The 17476-nt window shown below is 36.8% G+C and overlaps 1 protein-coding gene across 1 annotated transcript in view; it reads right to left on the bottom strand.

Moving 5' to 3' along the window:
* The window catches only part of LOC124272785 (coadhesin-like), a 136410-nt gene that overhangs the window by 53551 nt on the left and 65383 nt on the right, over positions 1-17476 (bottom strand). The window contains exon 7 of the mRNA XM_046707999.1: positions 7632-7751. Within this exon, the coding sequence (XP_046563955.1) occupies positions 7632-7751 (120 nt within the window). The remainder of the gene's footprint in view (positions 1-7631; positions 7752-17476) is intronic.

The following is a 17476-nucleotide window of genomic DNA, read 5'->3' as shown; positions in this document are numbered from 1 at the left end:
GGGCTTCCATACACACTTACATACAATGCTCCACCTTTGTGTAGTGGTTGTGAGTTAAGTTTTGATAACTGGTTCAGCGGATGATTCTGTTTTATCGCTCTATTGAAGGAGGCATTTATGTTTAATAAAGTTATATACCAAAATGACGTACGTTTCATTAAACAGCAGTCACAAGTCTAGAGGATATAACTCTCATTTATTATAATCCTTGCCAGGTGTGCTGTTTTGTAGTTGAAATGTATTTGAATTGTAATAGTTAGTTACCATGCTCAACAAAAGCGAAATAGAGCATGAGTTTAAAGTTTTAACAGGTTGTTATTAAGAAACACAACGACCATGTGAAATGGCATAACTCGTACATTATACACAGTGCTTAAAACGAAAACACAAACACTGAATAGTTAGAGTATAAGAAAATATATTGTTGATAATAATGGTAGGTAATGGCGTTGTCAAGCTGAAGCTGCATCTACCGACTGCATGAATTCAGCACCACAAACTCTACAAACACATCCACAATACCCCATTGATGTTTAATGGGGATTGTAGATTTGGGGGAATATACATGTATCATTTCTACTTTTCCTGTGTGGTATCTTTTGAAGCAAAATGGGGAATTTTTCTGTGAAAATCCTCTACAGAGTTTTTCTCAGTTATGTTAAATTCTAATGTGAAATGATGTCATGTTTCATGGCATTGATGTCTAATTCGTGTGTTTCATTTATTTAACTATTTGAACTATAATCAGATATGTTCCTGTGTTCCACAACCTGTCAACCTTATTTCATGTTTGATATTTCAAATGTAACTTAACTCTACAGAGTTTTTCTCAGCATTAATTTTTGATAAAGCAATACCTTCCGCTTTTGATCCTGAAATGGAATCCTCGTTACTTGTATATGCACGTTTTCGAAAACGCAATAAGTATTTCAATGATCTTGTCAATCCTAAATGTTAATGAACCAAAACATGCCAGAATGAAAGTTACCTATATATTCATAAGATTCAATAATTTTAAATGTGTTTCAGTATTTGGAAATTGAAAGGCATGAGAACAATCTGCTCCAATGTTTAGTTGTCCTTATCCCTTTGGAAGGCCCCTACTAATATCAACAATATTGTTCCTGTGTTCCACAACCTTTCAGCCTTCCTATGATTTGGCTATCTCAGGTGAAATGCGCTTGATACAGCACCATGGTTTGGCTTACAATGTCGGATGTATGGCAGTTTATGATATAATTAATTTTTGCTTTCTTTCCCTTGTGCACAAGTTAAATACATGGAGAATCCCGTTTCTTGTACGGCAGGTATCGTTGCTGCTGCTGTTGTTCCTAGAGGCACAGTATGTGCCACACATTCTCCACTAGCGTCCTTGTATCCGAAGAGTTTATGACTCAAAGAGGGAGCAGCGCGATGCACATTCGGCACTGTTGGTCATGTTAGTACCACAGAACACCTACAGTAACTCTCAATGGTTCTATTTTGCATACATTACATATGATGGCCAGAACTTTTTCACTAGACTGACACAAGTTATCATCAAGATCAATCGTATGCTCATAATTGCTCATAACCCTCTTCACACTCCCAACCATAACATAAAACAATGTAGCATTCCCGCTGTTCTGAAACTCTTATAGCTCAACCAATCGATCGTTTAAAAAATTTAAAACACGTTATTCAGCCGGGTGTCTCACTTACTGAGCCTGAAAGGACCAATAAGAAAGTTCTGTCTTGAATGGTCATTGGTAACGTTAATGTGAGTATTGTCATGAAAGTGTAAGGAAATATACAAAACAAGCACTGCAAGTAACTGTCAATCGGATGTTCTGTTTGTTTTCAATTTAAGGAAGAGATTCTCCCTCAAAGGGTCCCATAATAAGTGAAGTTTAGGATCTATCTACTAAACTTCATGGCGTAAAACACGCAGATAACAGACTTTTTACTTGCAAAAGGTAGGTTTGTTGGTTGGTTGGGTGAATGTTTGGTCTTTGATTATCAATATGCCATCAACCTGTAAAAGGTTGTTAAGTCACGAATCAGATAGAGGGTATGGACAACGTTTGAGCAACGTGGACAGCGGTTAGAACACTGATTAAAGCGTTGGTCTGTCGTTCGCTCCCTGGGTTAATACCCACCTTGGTATAATGTGTAAAATCCAATTGCACATGTATTCCGCCGTGATACTGCTAAACTGGCGTCAGCAACGTCCTATGCCGTCGATGTATGTTAACATGTAAAATAAATACACAAGTTTGTCTACGATTTCTATTGGTTATCTCATTAAGCACCTGTTGCCGTCGTCGTAAGAGGCAACTAGCAGGATCGGGCGGTCGGAGGCTCGTTGACTTGGTTGACACATGTCATCGGTTCCCCAATTGCGCAGGTCGATGTTCATGCTGTTGATCACTGGATTGTCTGGCCCAGACTCGATTATTTACAGACCGCCGCCATATGGCTGGATTGTTGCTGGGTGCGGCGTAAAACTCAACTCATTCACTCACCTGTTGCCATCCTATCTTATTCATATATTGACCCTACTGTCTTAACTTACATTGTAGCTAATCATACAGACTCGTTAAACCTTTCACTTCATTTACTGTGATGACCGTAAGAACTTTATGCCACAACATGTGTATATTGTAGTTTACTAGATTTATCTTGACTGTGTTGAACCTAAAATGTGTCCTAAAGTATTTGGAACTTCGCGGTTGCATGCACTGACAGAGTACATTACCTGTTCAATTGTGCAGTCCTTGTTAAAGGTGTGAAAGTAGATTGAATAATATGCTCACTTAAACGCAAACACCCGATGTCATCGGAGTTGGTGGTGATTTATAATCACAAGCTTATTATCTAGTTTATAATTACTGCTTTGAGTAGATATTTAACATGGTTATGGCAAAGTTTTGTCGTTTGGATAAATGAATATCAATAATAAGACAGTTTAAAACAAAGACAATTAAGAAGGGTAGGTAAAGGTATTACTTCGAACCTCGAACATATTTTCGCTCCTTCTAGTATGAATCGGGGCGATGGTGTTGTCCGCTCGTTTGGAAGACTCAGGTTCGATTCCCCACATGGGTACAATGTGTGAAGCCTCTTTCTGAAGTTCCCCGCCATGATATTGCTGGAATATTGCTAAATGCGGCAGAAACCATACTCACTTCTATGTTAAACTCAAATAAACAAATGTGATGTGAAGGATCAAAACCGACTTTGAGGTTTTGTTTGAATATCAAAGCCCGCGGCAGAGAAATTAGGAAGGGCCGAGAGGTCGGCCCAGTATCCCGGGCAAAGGGCTTACTTTGAATATACTTTAGATATCATTTTAATATTTGGCATATACTGTTGAAATCAACTGGGATGCGACTGGCAGCCGATACCTTGCCTTGCACGCGCAATGCACGTGCTCTGCACGCGCTAGCCGTTTCGCTACGCACTTCCCGTCTTGTGAGGAACACGTGGTTCTTACCAACAAACAATCTAAATCTTAGCTGCGATCCTTAGTAGCATAGTGGATAAACACTCCAAGCTTTTGAGCGATGGGCTACAAGCTCGAAAACCACAATTTTACGATCGTATTCCAGAAACAGCAAAGAGACTTGCTGTTTTGAGGAATGTTTGATGCTCTTGCTGAAGTGCTGAGTGCAGTTCATGTTGTGGCGGATTACACTGGCGCAAGCGTCGATCATAAGTATCCCATAGACAAATCGGATGATCTAGAAATCCATAGTAACACCCTGATCGCTGGTTTGCTGGATTAAGTCCTGCCATACTTGCTCGATTTTAAAATACGTGAAATATTTCATGACTTGAATAATACCTTATGCTGAAAAGTATTATATCCGGAGCAATCTGACTGCTCAAAAGCAATAATAAGAAAAGCATATTTTATGGGTGTCAGCTTCTCTATTGTGAATAACACGACGTTTCGATTGGTGAAGATACAGTAAACAGGGTCAGTTTACTTGGGACTTTATGCTTGTTTGATGATGAAGGAAAAATTACGCTTCGTGTCTTGTAATAACATTTTATTCATATTTTTAGCGTACAGTTTGATTGTATTTTCTAGCAGATAGCATTAAGTGAATAGGAATGACATTGTACTATACAGAGGGAAATCCACGAGCAGGGAATTTGTGTCATCTGCTTCCGGATTCAGATAATTTACAGTTTATAGAGGGCAGACATTTACAACATGCTTCACGTTGAGGGACTGTGGCAATAATGAAATGCTCTGAACAGCATTAAACTTTATCTCACACAGACACGCACTCATTCACTAGCTCAGTGCATACAACAATATGTTTTGTATTCTTTACAGTACAAAAGATAACATATTTTATGCAGAACAACAATACCAATAGATATATAACAATCATGGGCTTCATTCAGATAATAATAAGTTGAAATTACTCATATCATCAGAAGGAATCTGATGATATCTGGCAAACAATACTTAGACCTAAAACAAAATAAAAGTTTCATGAAGTCATTTTTGGAACGAAAATATTAACACAATATCAGCCAATGAAAGGATGTCCAGGGTACGCTATGAGCCAGTTCTTGTCGATCACCTGGTATCATATTAAATGTCTGATCGTGATTCACAAGCTCAAAATACAGGCGGAATCGTACAGTCGACTCATATGGATATGGAAAGGATCTTGTCACTATTATCATAACGCGGAGCTTTAATATTGATGATAAATCCTTTTTGATAACCAGTTAACTCATAGGAAATCATCGACGGTTATAAAGTATGGGAGAGTGATATCACTGATTAAATAGAAGCCAAACATGAGAGACATATTTGAACAAGGTCTTAAAAGTTTTGGCTAATAATATATTTCACTCCACAGTAACACACGCTGGGAGTATTGTGTGCCAACGTTCTGATTAAAGCTGTTATGGTGGCTTTAAAACTTCTCAAGAATTGCAAATTGTTTTGAAGAATTGTAAATTGTGTTCTGTAACTCGGTGGTTGTTGGTGAATGCAAGTGTCACAATCTGTTGTGACATAATTCAGAAAAAATGACACAGAGAAAGGAAACTGCGGTCATGTCAGAGGAGTGAAATGATGGCAACAAACAGGCATTATTCTTTGGGGGAAACACAACATCTAACCATGAACTATGATAGCCGCTGCCTACGTTATCCACTTTTTCTAGAGTTAACGTTAAGTAAAATACATAACAATAAACGGCATAACAACAATGCTTGCTGGTTTACTGGGTTCGGCGTTTAACTAAACTCACTCTCTGTTCAGTTCCCTGCAATGATTTATTACTGAAGCGTCAGGTACATTTTTGCCGTATGCAGGCATCCTTATCTGAAATCTTAAATCTCAGCCTAACATCATAAGATACATTCCGTGGTCGCACAGTTTTACGCACAAGGTACTCGTGACCTTTCAAATTGATGCTTTTTAAGCACAATTACGGATTATCTGGTGATAAACGGTGCTACTGACCGCGGAGCTGGATGGTGCATTATACCAAGGTGTTTTGCTGAGATAACATGTTTTCGATTGATGCTGAAAGTCAGCAGTTACGCAAGTAAAGCCTGATTCTGACAGGCACAGACTCATGCAGGCTGCAGCTGTTTGAATGGAATGAACAACCCTGTCGTTGTAGCCATTGAGGGAATATGTCGTGAAGAGAGTGAAGCCTGACCCATATCCAGCTGAACCACAACCTGAAATTAAAGTAAACCATTTTGATACTAGTGAAAATAACCATTTCTTGTCACCTAAACAGCTGACACATCGGACCGTGTGTGTGGTGTGTGTGTGTGTGTGAGTGTGTGTGTGAGTGTGTGTGTGTGTGTGTGTGTGTTTGTTTTTGTTTCGGGGGCGGGATTCGTTTGGATGTGATCAGGTCCCATCACTCATCCATGCGGAAGCAGGAATCATCATTCTAATCCATAAAGGTGGCAATAAACCTAAAAGTGACCCGGCAGGCTATAGACCTATCACGCTACTTCAGTATTTTACAAACTGTTCGAGAAGCTACTCCACAACAGATTCAATAAGTGGATCAAGATTAACAGCATTCCACTTCCGAACCAGCAGCAACAAGGCTACCAAAGGGGATCTAGATATGGCTGTTCAACTACTGAATTCAACCTTACAGACTCCATCAATTACAGCAAAGTGTATGCAGCATTCTTGAATAATAAACGTGCCTTCGACACGGTCTGGTACAGTGGACTGTTTTTAAAGTTACACCAGCTCAGGATCACAGGACTCTCTTTTTCAATGCCGACACAGATCTGAGGAGCTCAGTTGCAGTGAATGGAATCCAGTCAAGGTAGGAGTCCCTATCTACAACCCTCTACCTCATATTCATAGACAAAACTCCTTGGTCAACTCGAATCTTCAAACTATGGTGTCCGTGTCATGGATCTTAGTCTTGGCAGCCCTACCTTAGCCGATGACGTCACTTTGTTAGTGTTATCCCTAAGTGTCCTTCAGTCAGTGTTAGATATTGTCTCTAAACATGCTAGGAAGTGGAGGTATGAACTCAATCTTTCAAAGTGTAGTGAAGCTGGATATTCTACAGTAGAATTGCAAATCACTGGCAGAAACTATGTCCACAATATCCTCCACTCGCCACCTAGGGATACAAGTCAACAATTACCTGAAGAATGATGTCTCTGTGACTCCTCCTGCAACAAGGCTAAAGCCTGCTTCCATGCTCTGATGGGAACAGGATTGAAACCAAAGGAGTCAGCCCTGTATGATAAGTATGTAGGTATCATACAGATCGCTCATAAGGTTGCATGATATCTTGACGCGTCTAATAAGATCAAAGGTAACTGTTGCTGCAAAGTTCATATGTTGTCTCTGTATTCTGTGGAATAGCATCCATAGCCGAGCCATATGGGCTCACCGATAGTTCCACCGGAACTATATTGGTCATTGTTGTCCAGATGGTATCATACAGATCGCGCATCGTTGCATGATATCAGGGCGTGTCGTATAAGGTCGAGGTACTGTTGCTGCAACGGTGACCAATATAGTTCCTGTGGAACTATCGGTGAGAATCAACAGAACTGATGACCAAACACTAATGGGAAGGCCTTGTCCTATAGATATGGACTGTGTAACTGCTGATGAATTCAGAGACTTATGTGCAATGTTCGCCATGAATACAGTGGCCGTCTACCAGACAAGAGCTTATTGTGCAGACATTAGTTGCCCTGGAGGCAAAGAAATCCAGCTGCCTACCCCGTCTATTCACAATCCTCTTTTCAATCCATCTAACAATCCTCCCCTTCTACAATATTGTAAATGTCTCTTCACGTGCACTGTCCTAATTTATGCATTAATAATCTCCAAAAGGAGGAAATAATATCGTACATTAACTTTAGTGACAGATTTCTCACGCAATATACAAATTTAGCACTTCATTCATGGTCTGCTTCTAAAATTATGTTCGGGGCGTTGTTTTGATGGTAATCCATACAAAAACATGTCACAAATGATGTTAAATAACAGTTTTGGCAGTTTTGTTCCAAGTTACGTTTCCGATAAACCCATACTTACTTCTTTAGTTCCTTTTGATTCACCTTTGCTGGGCGGTTTGTTGCGACATGAAACATGGTTATTTGTTTCAAATACTCACCCTGGACACAACTGCTGCCAAGTTTGACGTACATGATGTCACACACACAATATCCGTTATTGCAGACAACGTTTGACCCAGAACAGGTGGAGCTGCAGGTGCCAAAGTTTGGTGCTGTTGCTGAAAAAATATGATAATCACTATACCCGAAAAGCAAAGACATTCTATTTGAATAGACATGGTATATTTCGGCTATTTCATTTATTTCATTTCATCAGGGACCTTCCATTGGATAACTGAATTTCGAACGTTTTTACGTAAGAGGTTTACTTCTTATCGGTTATGTCTGAAAAAGGAAAACACATTAATAACAGAAATAAAATATTTGTTTCTTTATTTCTAATGTTTCTAGTGAATGGGTGAGTGACGCTGCTTTTAGCAATATTGCAGCAATTTCACACCAGAAATTGGCTTCCATACACATATAATACTGCCTCCGAGCCGACCTAACCTTGCTCTTAACTAGGTAACAAAAGTACTTTCTTTCAATGTCATTAACGCACAGACGAACAGACGCCTTATCCACTTAAGAGCTATATCTTGGAAAGCAGACAAACCGGATATAATCAAAATGATTTTACTCACACAATAAAGTATGACAACATCCATGCTTAATCCTAAATGACTATATCACTCCATATACTCGTCAAAGGTCAAATGTAGAGAACGACGTTCTAACAATACCGAACATATATAGTGCTTAATTATTTATCATTTTGTGACCCAGTAATCTCATGGTTCATTGTTCAAACACATTTTATTTCGCAAAACAGAAACCTGAATTGGCGAACAAAGGCTTAAGTTAACGTCGCTTCAGTCTACATAATTTACATAAGCTGGATACAGAACATAGTTAAATGAAAAACGAACAACTAGAAAGTAAAGTAGGATACTCGAAATGGACACTTATACACAATGTCATAACTATGATTACATAAAATACTTTAACTTAAGGAGTTGGTTATGCCTAGTAATGCCTGCAGCTGCAAATCAGAAATATAAAATATAAAACATGAAGTACATTGGGTATATATATATTGTGGTGATATTCACAGGACGAATTTACCTTTAGTAATAAACTGGTGTAATGAATGTAGGATTTTACTGTTAGTTGATTTATTCACTGAGTCATTACCGTAAAGTACTCTTTCTGTTTAAATATATTTGATAATTTTGATAATTTCGACATAAGAAAAGGTAGTGAACAGCGTCTTCATTATCGTGACAACATGAACATCTGGATGTTTCGGATATGTGTCTATTATCACTTCATAGTCCAGGCAATATATACTTAGACCTAGAACAAATGACAAAATTCAATGAAAACATATTAAAAATGTAGATAAATGTAAATTGAATTTGGAAAGCTCGTTTTAAGCGTTAAAATATCTAAATGGAACGCTGTAGAATCGAAGAGGAGACAACAGTTGTGGGATACAGGTACTACCGGCCGACATATGTACAAACTTAGACCATCTTTAAAATCTGGTCCTAAAATTCGTCGTCGCAAAAGGCATGATGAGGTCATTCTATCACGTCTCAGACGTGGACACTGTGGGCTAAATGCTTACAGGAGTATTATAGATAAGACGGTATCTTCTAAATGTGGCCATTGCAATTTGGAGACGCCTGAAAATATTGAACATTATCTAATTACATGCCCTGAGCATAAGAACAGAAGAAAAAATTTCAAAAGTGCTGTACTTAAGGTTGATTATATATTTTCTTTAGAAACAGTTTTTGGCCCCAATATCATGATTTTATCAGTTTTAGATTTTGTCTCGCCATCTGAAAAATATGACGTAATCTTCTCAGGCTCTCAAATGGCTTACACGGATTTTGTTCTGTGATTTTAAATCATTTTACACTCCGTCATCTTAACCTTCCACTTTTTTAATGAATGAGTATTTCATGTTTCAGGAATGAAAGTAATTACTTAAGGTTTTTAATCCGTAAGAAGAAGCAAATGTTATTCGATATATCTAAACGTCTATCCAAAAGAATGTTAATAGTGCTGTCGTTTCTTTTTATATCTAAACGATTCCTTTTCGCGATGTAATAATCTGTGTTTTATATTAAGTCAAGTCAGTGTGTTGGGCGCAAATACCCTCTTACTGGCCCACGTCGCCCTAAACCTACAAAACCAACCAACCAACCAAAGGACGACAGTTTTCCAACAAACGTTTTACAGAATATTAGGCAAGATCAATACATGTTTTGGTAGGTAAGCAACACCCGAACTTTGTGAATTTGATATATACCATTAATAAAGGGTCAAATGATATGTACAACATGTAAAGAAAAGTTTCTCAGAAGTAATAGAACTAAGAGTGTCATCATAATGTTCAATGTGGTAACAAACGTGACACATTGTGACATGCAGACATAAAGTGCAAATAGCACTAGCAAACATCAGGTGTACAGACCAACTAATGATGTTCAAATATGTTATTTTTCCCAGGCAAAATCCCTATACTACCCTATTTCAAGGCAAATTTTTAAAAATGTTCCCAACAAACGATTTCTCTCTGAAACTTGAATCAGTTAAAATAAATTCTTTTACAATTTGTTCTAATTATTATATTTTTTACTGTTTTAAAAAACAAAAAACACACATGCTACAGATTTTGAAAACTCAAGAGTGGTTTACAATCGTACAAAACACGATTTTCACATTATAGTTTCATTCTGGAAAACATCACAAGTTGGCACAGTGTTTTTAATCTGCTTCCAAAATATTGTTTTGTCTGGAAAACCAAGCAATACCTCCTTTTGTTAATTTAATATTGATTTGAGTTTTTCAACTTAGCCCAGATTACACGTTTTTGCCAGATATGATAATCTTTGCTGCAAGCCCAGAACATGTGATCAAGTATCTCATTTTCGTTCAGGCAAAAGCTGCATTTTGCATTATCTATATTTCCAATTATAAATAACATTTTATTTGTCGGTTAGATGTGATGTAATATTCTATATTGGAACCACTGTATGTTACTGGTATTTGTACATCTAAATGGCATTTTGTTATAACTGTGCCAGTCGTCAGATAAATCTTCGTTATTTAAAATATTTTCTACAATGTAATTTTTTTTGTGGTAACTTCTGACAATAGTGTTTTTTGTAAAAACGCTTTGCCTTTGCATCTCTAAGGAGCTGTTTCATATTCGCTGGTAAAATTGGATAAGGTATTTTTGACAGAGTGTTAAAATCTAGGTTAAGTGTTTTCAAATATAGCTTTACTGATCTAATGAGACCAGTAAACGATAGAAAATCAGTGATCAGAGGGAACTGTTTTACAAAGTTTTCAAAGCAATATATATTGTCATTTACGTGAAGTAAATCGTTGATCAATCGAACTCCTTTGTCAAACCATTGTTTATAAAACACTGGTTTACATCACAAATGCTTTTGTTGTTCCTGAGAATTTCGGCAAGTATGTCATGTACATCATGGTCAGATTTGTTTCGTGATATAAATTGCCACCAAGCAGTTAATACAGCCCTATAATATTTATTGTGGTTCACTGGAAAACATTCCTCTTTCAGGTATTGACAATTATAGTCAAATACATTGCCAGTGCCAAACTTTGGGAGATTAGAAATGAATAAATAACACCAGTTAGACTTACGTCTGAAAAAACTTCTAACCATTGATAATTGTTAAGCCTGCATTAATGTCTTTATATTTGGCATATTTAAGCCTCCATTTTGTTTGTCACAGATCAATTAAATTGGCTTCTCTTAAGTTCCGGTTTGATGTTTCCGGATAAAGTTACAACGTTGTTGGAATTTACTTAGAATTTCATTATCTGGGTTAGGAAGCGTACTAAATAGATGATTTAACTTTGGAATTATCAAAGATTTCAAAACAGTATTTCTTCCAAAAAGAGTAATATTACGCGCTGATCAAATGGACATTAATGTTTCACAACTTCTTAAGTTTTTTCTTTGTGTTTTGTCGATGTTAACATTTAAACCTGAAAATATGGCAAAGGAGCTTAGCACGTTAAATACTGCATAGAAGCAACCATCCAAAGTGCGTGTTGCGTCGTCAGCAAATTGATTAAGTAAATATGCAAATTTGCCGATCGAAATGCCCTGAATATACTTATTATCATTTCGTATCATTATTGCTAATATCTCCGCACATAAAATAAGATGTAAAGGAAAGTGGATCCCCTTGGCGACAACCTCTTGAATATCAAACATATCCGATCCATAACCATTAACAAGAACATTAGATTCAATACCTTGATATAGAATTCTGAACCATTTTCGAATTGATTCGCCAAAGTTTAGTGTTTTATCAATAAATTACCAATCTACCGAAGTCAGTAAGCATCAGAAGACCAGGAATTTGGTGAGTTTCTGTATATAATATTTTAGGTATTAAATTTATCTTTGACTGACTGACTGAGTTTGCTTTTACGCCGCTTTTTGCAATATTCCAGCAACATCACGACGGATTTTATCTTGGAATTTCCCCGCTATATCTATCTGACATGAAACCTTTTTTATCATCATTTTTTAATTGAATGAGTTAACTGAACTGTTTTTTCCTTTTAGATACCTCTTTGAAGCCAATTTATAGACAACAGACAATAGGGAGATTGGTCTCCAGTGTTTTAAGTACGGTTTGATTTCTTACCTTTAGGTATACACGTTATAGGTCCACGTTTTAAAGAAATAGATAATTCCCCTTTCGGGTAAGACATACATATATAATGATCTGATGATATATTCATTTGTATCAATCCCAAAAAAATTGTCATGAAAGTATATGTAGCCTATACTTCGTCTTGTATCTCTTGTTGTTTTGTGAGAGTTTTTCCACCATTAGTGTTTCCAACCCAACATTGAGAGGTTTTTTTGTCCTTTTCGGTCCAAACTGCCTTTGATCTAACTATAAAGACACTGAGGTTTTTATTTGAATTTTCTAGCCGTTCATTATGGTCATTAATTTGTTCTAATAAGGTAGATTTAGAGTTTGTGTCATTAGTTCTGTCGTTTCTTCTATATTGTCTATTAAATATATTTCTTCTTTATCTCTCTGGCGTTTCTTATTTGACGAATATTATATAGTGTCTCCAATGATTTAACACAGATGTACAAGCAGCAGATGTTATTCAGCTTTTTGGAAAGTGATATAATGTTCTCAGAGTGTAATACCCATTATGGTTTACAGAAGCGCCATGTCTATACTTAGACCAAACTGAGAAAAACTGTGAAAACTCTATGATGGTAAACACTTAAATCGAAGGGAGACCCTTCTGACGGTTTGCACTCATATTTCGAGTACCAAGGGATAATATATAATACGAGAAAGAAATTTATACAGAGATTAAGCTATCCTCACAAAATCCTGTCAAAATGAAGAGATCCACGTACACTTTAAAATAACATAAATCCAACAGGAATCCACGAATAAACACATAACACATATACTGATCCCACAAGTGCACAGAAACGAAACTGGGAACAATCATCCACTATTAGACCACGTGTACAGGCATCATGAAAGCGCGTGCTGGCGTGTATTCACATATGTTGCCACACCCTTATATTGTCCGCTTGTCTACTCGCTTCCATATCGTATATATACTAGTGTTTATATAAATATATGAAGAGAACAACTTATCTTACACAAAACTTGATAAACCATATCCCTCCTTTTGGTGGGAAATTAAATTTGACAGGGAAACCTTTTGGCGGGAGAAGGAGTAATATAGAAACTCATTAAACAGGTACCGGAAGTTACTATGAATAATGTAAACACTAGGGCTGGATATTGCCCTGATTCTCATATTGCGATATACTGCAATAATTTAAGAGATATTGCAATACATATTGTGATATATTGACTGGAAGGTTTCTGCCCAAGTGTGTACATAATAGATTCATTTTAGCTCTCTGTGGGCGACATCGTCTTCTTAGTTGCTCTCCGTCCCCATTGTGAATGGCCCAATGGTTTACAAATAAATGAAATGATATTGAGCCTGAATGTTGAAAGTTTAATTGAAGTACTGTATTGCAACATAGTTTTACTAACATAATGATAAATTGAATAGAATAACATGATTTTCATAATGAGCGCTGTTTTCTTCAAAGGAATGCACTTCAATGCAGTATGTAATTAGTGTTACTGTATGTCAGTGATTCAATGAGATTCAACTCCACTATAAACATGTGTTGACATGAGCTATTGCAAAATGAGAAGAAAAACAACATGATTTAGGTGAACTGCTTGAGCTTAAAATCTCATGTGACATCCAATAAGTAAGATCCTTGACTAGAATATCATTATACAGTCCTACAAAATTTATAAGACCTTGGCCTTTATAATAAATTAATAACATATGTCCCATTATAAAACAAACAAAATGGTCACTCAAAGCCAGAGGCTCTACTATTAGAAAGTCCAAATAAAGGTTGATAAAATCTTTGAAGGGCATTGAGTAGTCAGATGCATAAAAAGCAAGATTTTCTAAAAGATTGCATTTCTAAAAAAAGGATTTGTCCATTTGAGGTCATTTAATTTCTTAAAAGGTGGCACAAAAAAACATTCGATCCCACAAAACTTTAAGCATTTGTTAGAATATTTGGCACTTTTGGAGCCACTTATAAAGACACTTCCACTTGTAAAATGTTACATGAAACCAATAGAAATAAAAAGTATATTTGGTACTTTTAGAACACATTTGTTGCTTTGGCAATCAAGGGCGACAATACAAGGGGCTAATTCTGGATGACCCAATATATTGCAGATTGTGAACCATATCGCGATAAACGTATCGCGAGATACTGTATACAGGTATATACCGGTTTACCGGACATATTGCACAACCCTAGTAAACACTTTCCCTATGTGATTGCGACGATTGTCAGAGAGCACAATAATATTTCAGTCATATTTTTGCCAAATCGAAGTCGTCGAATCTTAGGATATCTTGTTTCCAAGACAATCTCAGTTCCCACAACCCTAACACGTGTCCACAGTTTCGTCGCTTGTCGTCCAAGAATTGCCCTACGCTTTTTCATGAATGGACATATATTTTTCATGGCTTGCCTTTCAAGAATTTACGAGCGCCGTATACCGCCTCACGGTCAGCTGTCATACGAATACAGATGACGATTATTGATTGCGAGGCGGATTGCTTTTGTTATCTTTGATACTCAGACATGGGTAGTCTGTGAACGATTTTATGGTATATATTGTCTTCTTGATCTTCAGTGAACCTGAGTGCATTCACCATGAAATTTCTCAATGTACTTTCGGTGTTTTCTTGTGATTGTTCTGAAATACCGTTGCACAAGAGGTTTGATTTCAGGTCATGTATATCTTTAAGGGTAACTTGTTTGTCAGGAACTGATTTGGCTTTTCATAACTCGGCTATTTCCTTGTGGAGATGTTGTGGAACCACGTGTTCTACTCCACTAACAGTTTGCTTAATGTCTGATATCTCATTTTAATAGAGAGTCAATGGAGGCTTATAAATGCTCCAATTTCCCCATCATGTTGCTCTCGTCGAGTCGGACATTGATTGTAGGTTCACACTTTCCCATGGAAATTCAATATTTGTATTGTCAAAGAGATTATATTATCTTCCAAAATATTAAGTAGGTAGTTTGTTGGGTATTTTAAACAAAGAAGTTAGAGACTGTAATTGAGTAAAATTCCACTACATAATCGCGCTCTGTAAACATGATTTAGAATATCTTTGGGTAAGATATTCTGTCTTCTGTCTGCCATCGTTGTTCAACATTTCAAGACCGACCGTGCTTGTCTATTCAACTGTTGTAAACAACCTTCAATCAATATAAATCTGTTGTCACTGTAAATGTCTGGCGAGTTAATATTGTATATTTGTAACCCAATATTTTAGATTTGTGACTCAATTGCATTGTACTAGATATCTGTACTGTCATTCATTGTAGTTTGCTCATTGTTTGTTCAATATATTATGGAATATTTTAGACTTGTCCGTGTTCTATTTTGCTGTTTCAAAGGGAATTCTTAAACCTTTCGTCACGGCAAATTATTAACCGTAACACTTAGAATGTCCTGTAATTGGTGTTCCTTTATATTTTATCGTGACTGGTGCCAGGAAGGGCACTGCATATTGTTCTTAATGCGTCTAAGGGCAATAAAATCGCCTGTTCAGTCGTACAGTAATCCCATATATGACAACAGTATTGAAAAAGTGGCAACATAAAGGACATATATAACGTATTTAACGTTTATCGAATTTAACAGTATTTTAAAGTTTTCAGACAATTGATCATTGGACTAATTTTCTTTATTGTGTAATTATTCTTTATCACTTACGTTCCAGGGATAATAGCTTTTAAGTGTAACACCTAAGTATTTATGGTTTTCAACTTCCTTAATAGTTTCACAATTCATTGATACATTTGGCATTTACTTTATTGATTATTCTACATTTACTGTAGAATCGCCAGGCATAAATCAGATTTGGTAGAATAGTGTACGTAGTTTGGTAGTTTGATAGAATATTGTTTATCTCTGAAGAAGAAACGTATTTTAAAATGCATTTTTCAAAAGCTTTAGCGACACAGCTAGTTCGCGCAAGTGGTCTATTAATTTGAGCAATCGTGTCCATCACCTTTCTTATGAACCCACGAATCCATTGCTATATGACCAGATGGTGGTCACATGAATACGATGCAAACACCTAGTTGCGCGTACGGCAACGTGCAGTGAACTTGGACAAAGTACTGTGACCATGTGTCCCAGTCCTCGTAACCGTGAATGGGTACCTCGTTACGATGAGAAAGCCACAATAACTCGGTGCGCCTAATGGCTGCAAGAGTTACATACTCCCCAGGGAGTTGACATTGATAATACGAGATGTGCCGTTGAGATTGACATCCAATGATCGAGGGAAAACATACCAGCGCCTTGAGCATGCACTAGTTGCGTGGATATGTGCGCTATATAACTATCCTATTATAATAATAATAATTATGAAGCGGATTTACGGAAGCTAGTTTCCAAGATGAAGGAAAAGGTTTATTACGAAGGGAGATGTTAAACAACTTAGCTAACAACGGCGGTATAGCCAATGAAGATAATTGCAATACAATCTTTCCGATGCCACCAGGCCTGGTGGCTTTTGATGTATCTAAACTCAAAAAAGTATCTCGAACATCTCCAATACTTATTGTGATTGATGACAAAGGATTGATCGATTTCGCAGTTCGATATCAGGCAGATCAGCATTAGAATTAACAACTTAGGATTGCCCTCAGAAAAATGAGTTGAGTACATCCGCTATATCTTGTTCATTGTCATAAACTATGTTATTGGAGACAATTGACAGAAACGATGATTTAACAGAACTTGTTTTTATATAACTCTTAACTAATCGCCACCACATTTTAGCACCATGAGTATGAGTATTATGTATAATAGTTTCATCACGTTTGAATTTCTAACACTTCACATTACTTTGTTAGGGCGCGATCTGAACTTAGATTAACCCTTAGGGCGGTTTCGTTTTTCAGCAGTCTTATGTACACGATTGCCTTCCTTACTGAGGATCGGATTTCGTTATTTATCCATGCCTGAACTTTGATTCTAATTGATACAGTTTTATTTGGGATGTATTCAGTCATGACATTCAACATTAACGATGTAAGATTTTCAGTGATATTATCAACGTTCTCCGAAGAGAAAAGTATGTCTGAGTTTATCCCGTTAATACCTTCATTCATACCATTAACATCTGCGGAAGAATAAGCATAGATTTTCCTTTCGAAAGAATTATTGTTCTGTACAGTTTCTGTTATATTAAGGAACACAGGGCAGCGATATAGGACCTAATA

The sequence above is a fragment of the Haliotis rubra genome, unplaced genomic scaffold, assembly GCF_003918875.1.
Source record: "Haliotis rubra isolate DU_JTF1 unplaced genomic scaffold, ASM391887v1 Scf1030, whole genome shotgun sequence".
In the NCBI taxonomy this organism is placed as follows: domain Eukaryota; kingdom Metazoa; phylum Mollusca; class Gastropoda; order Lepetellida; family Haliotidae; genus Haliotis; species Haliotis rubra.
The sequence above is the reverse complement of the archived record's forward strand: the minus strand, read 5'-3'. Positions and strand labels throughout refer to the sequence as shown.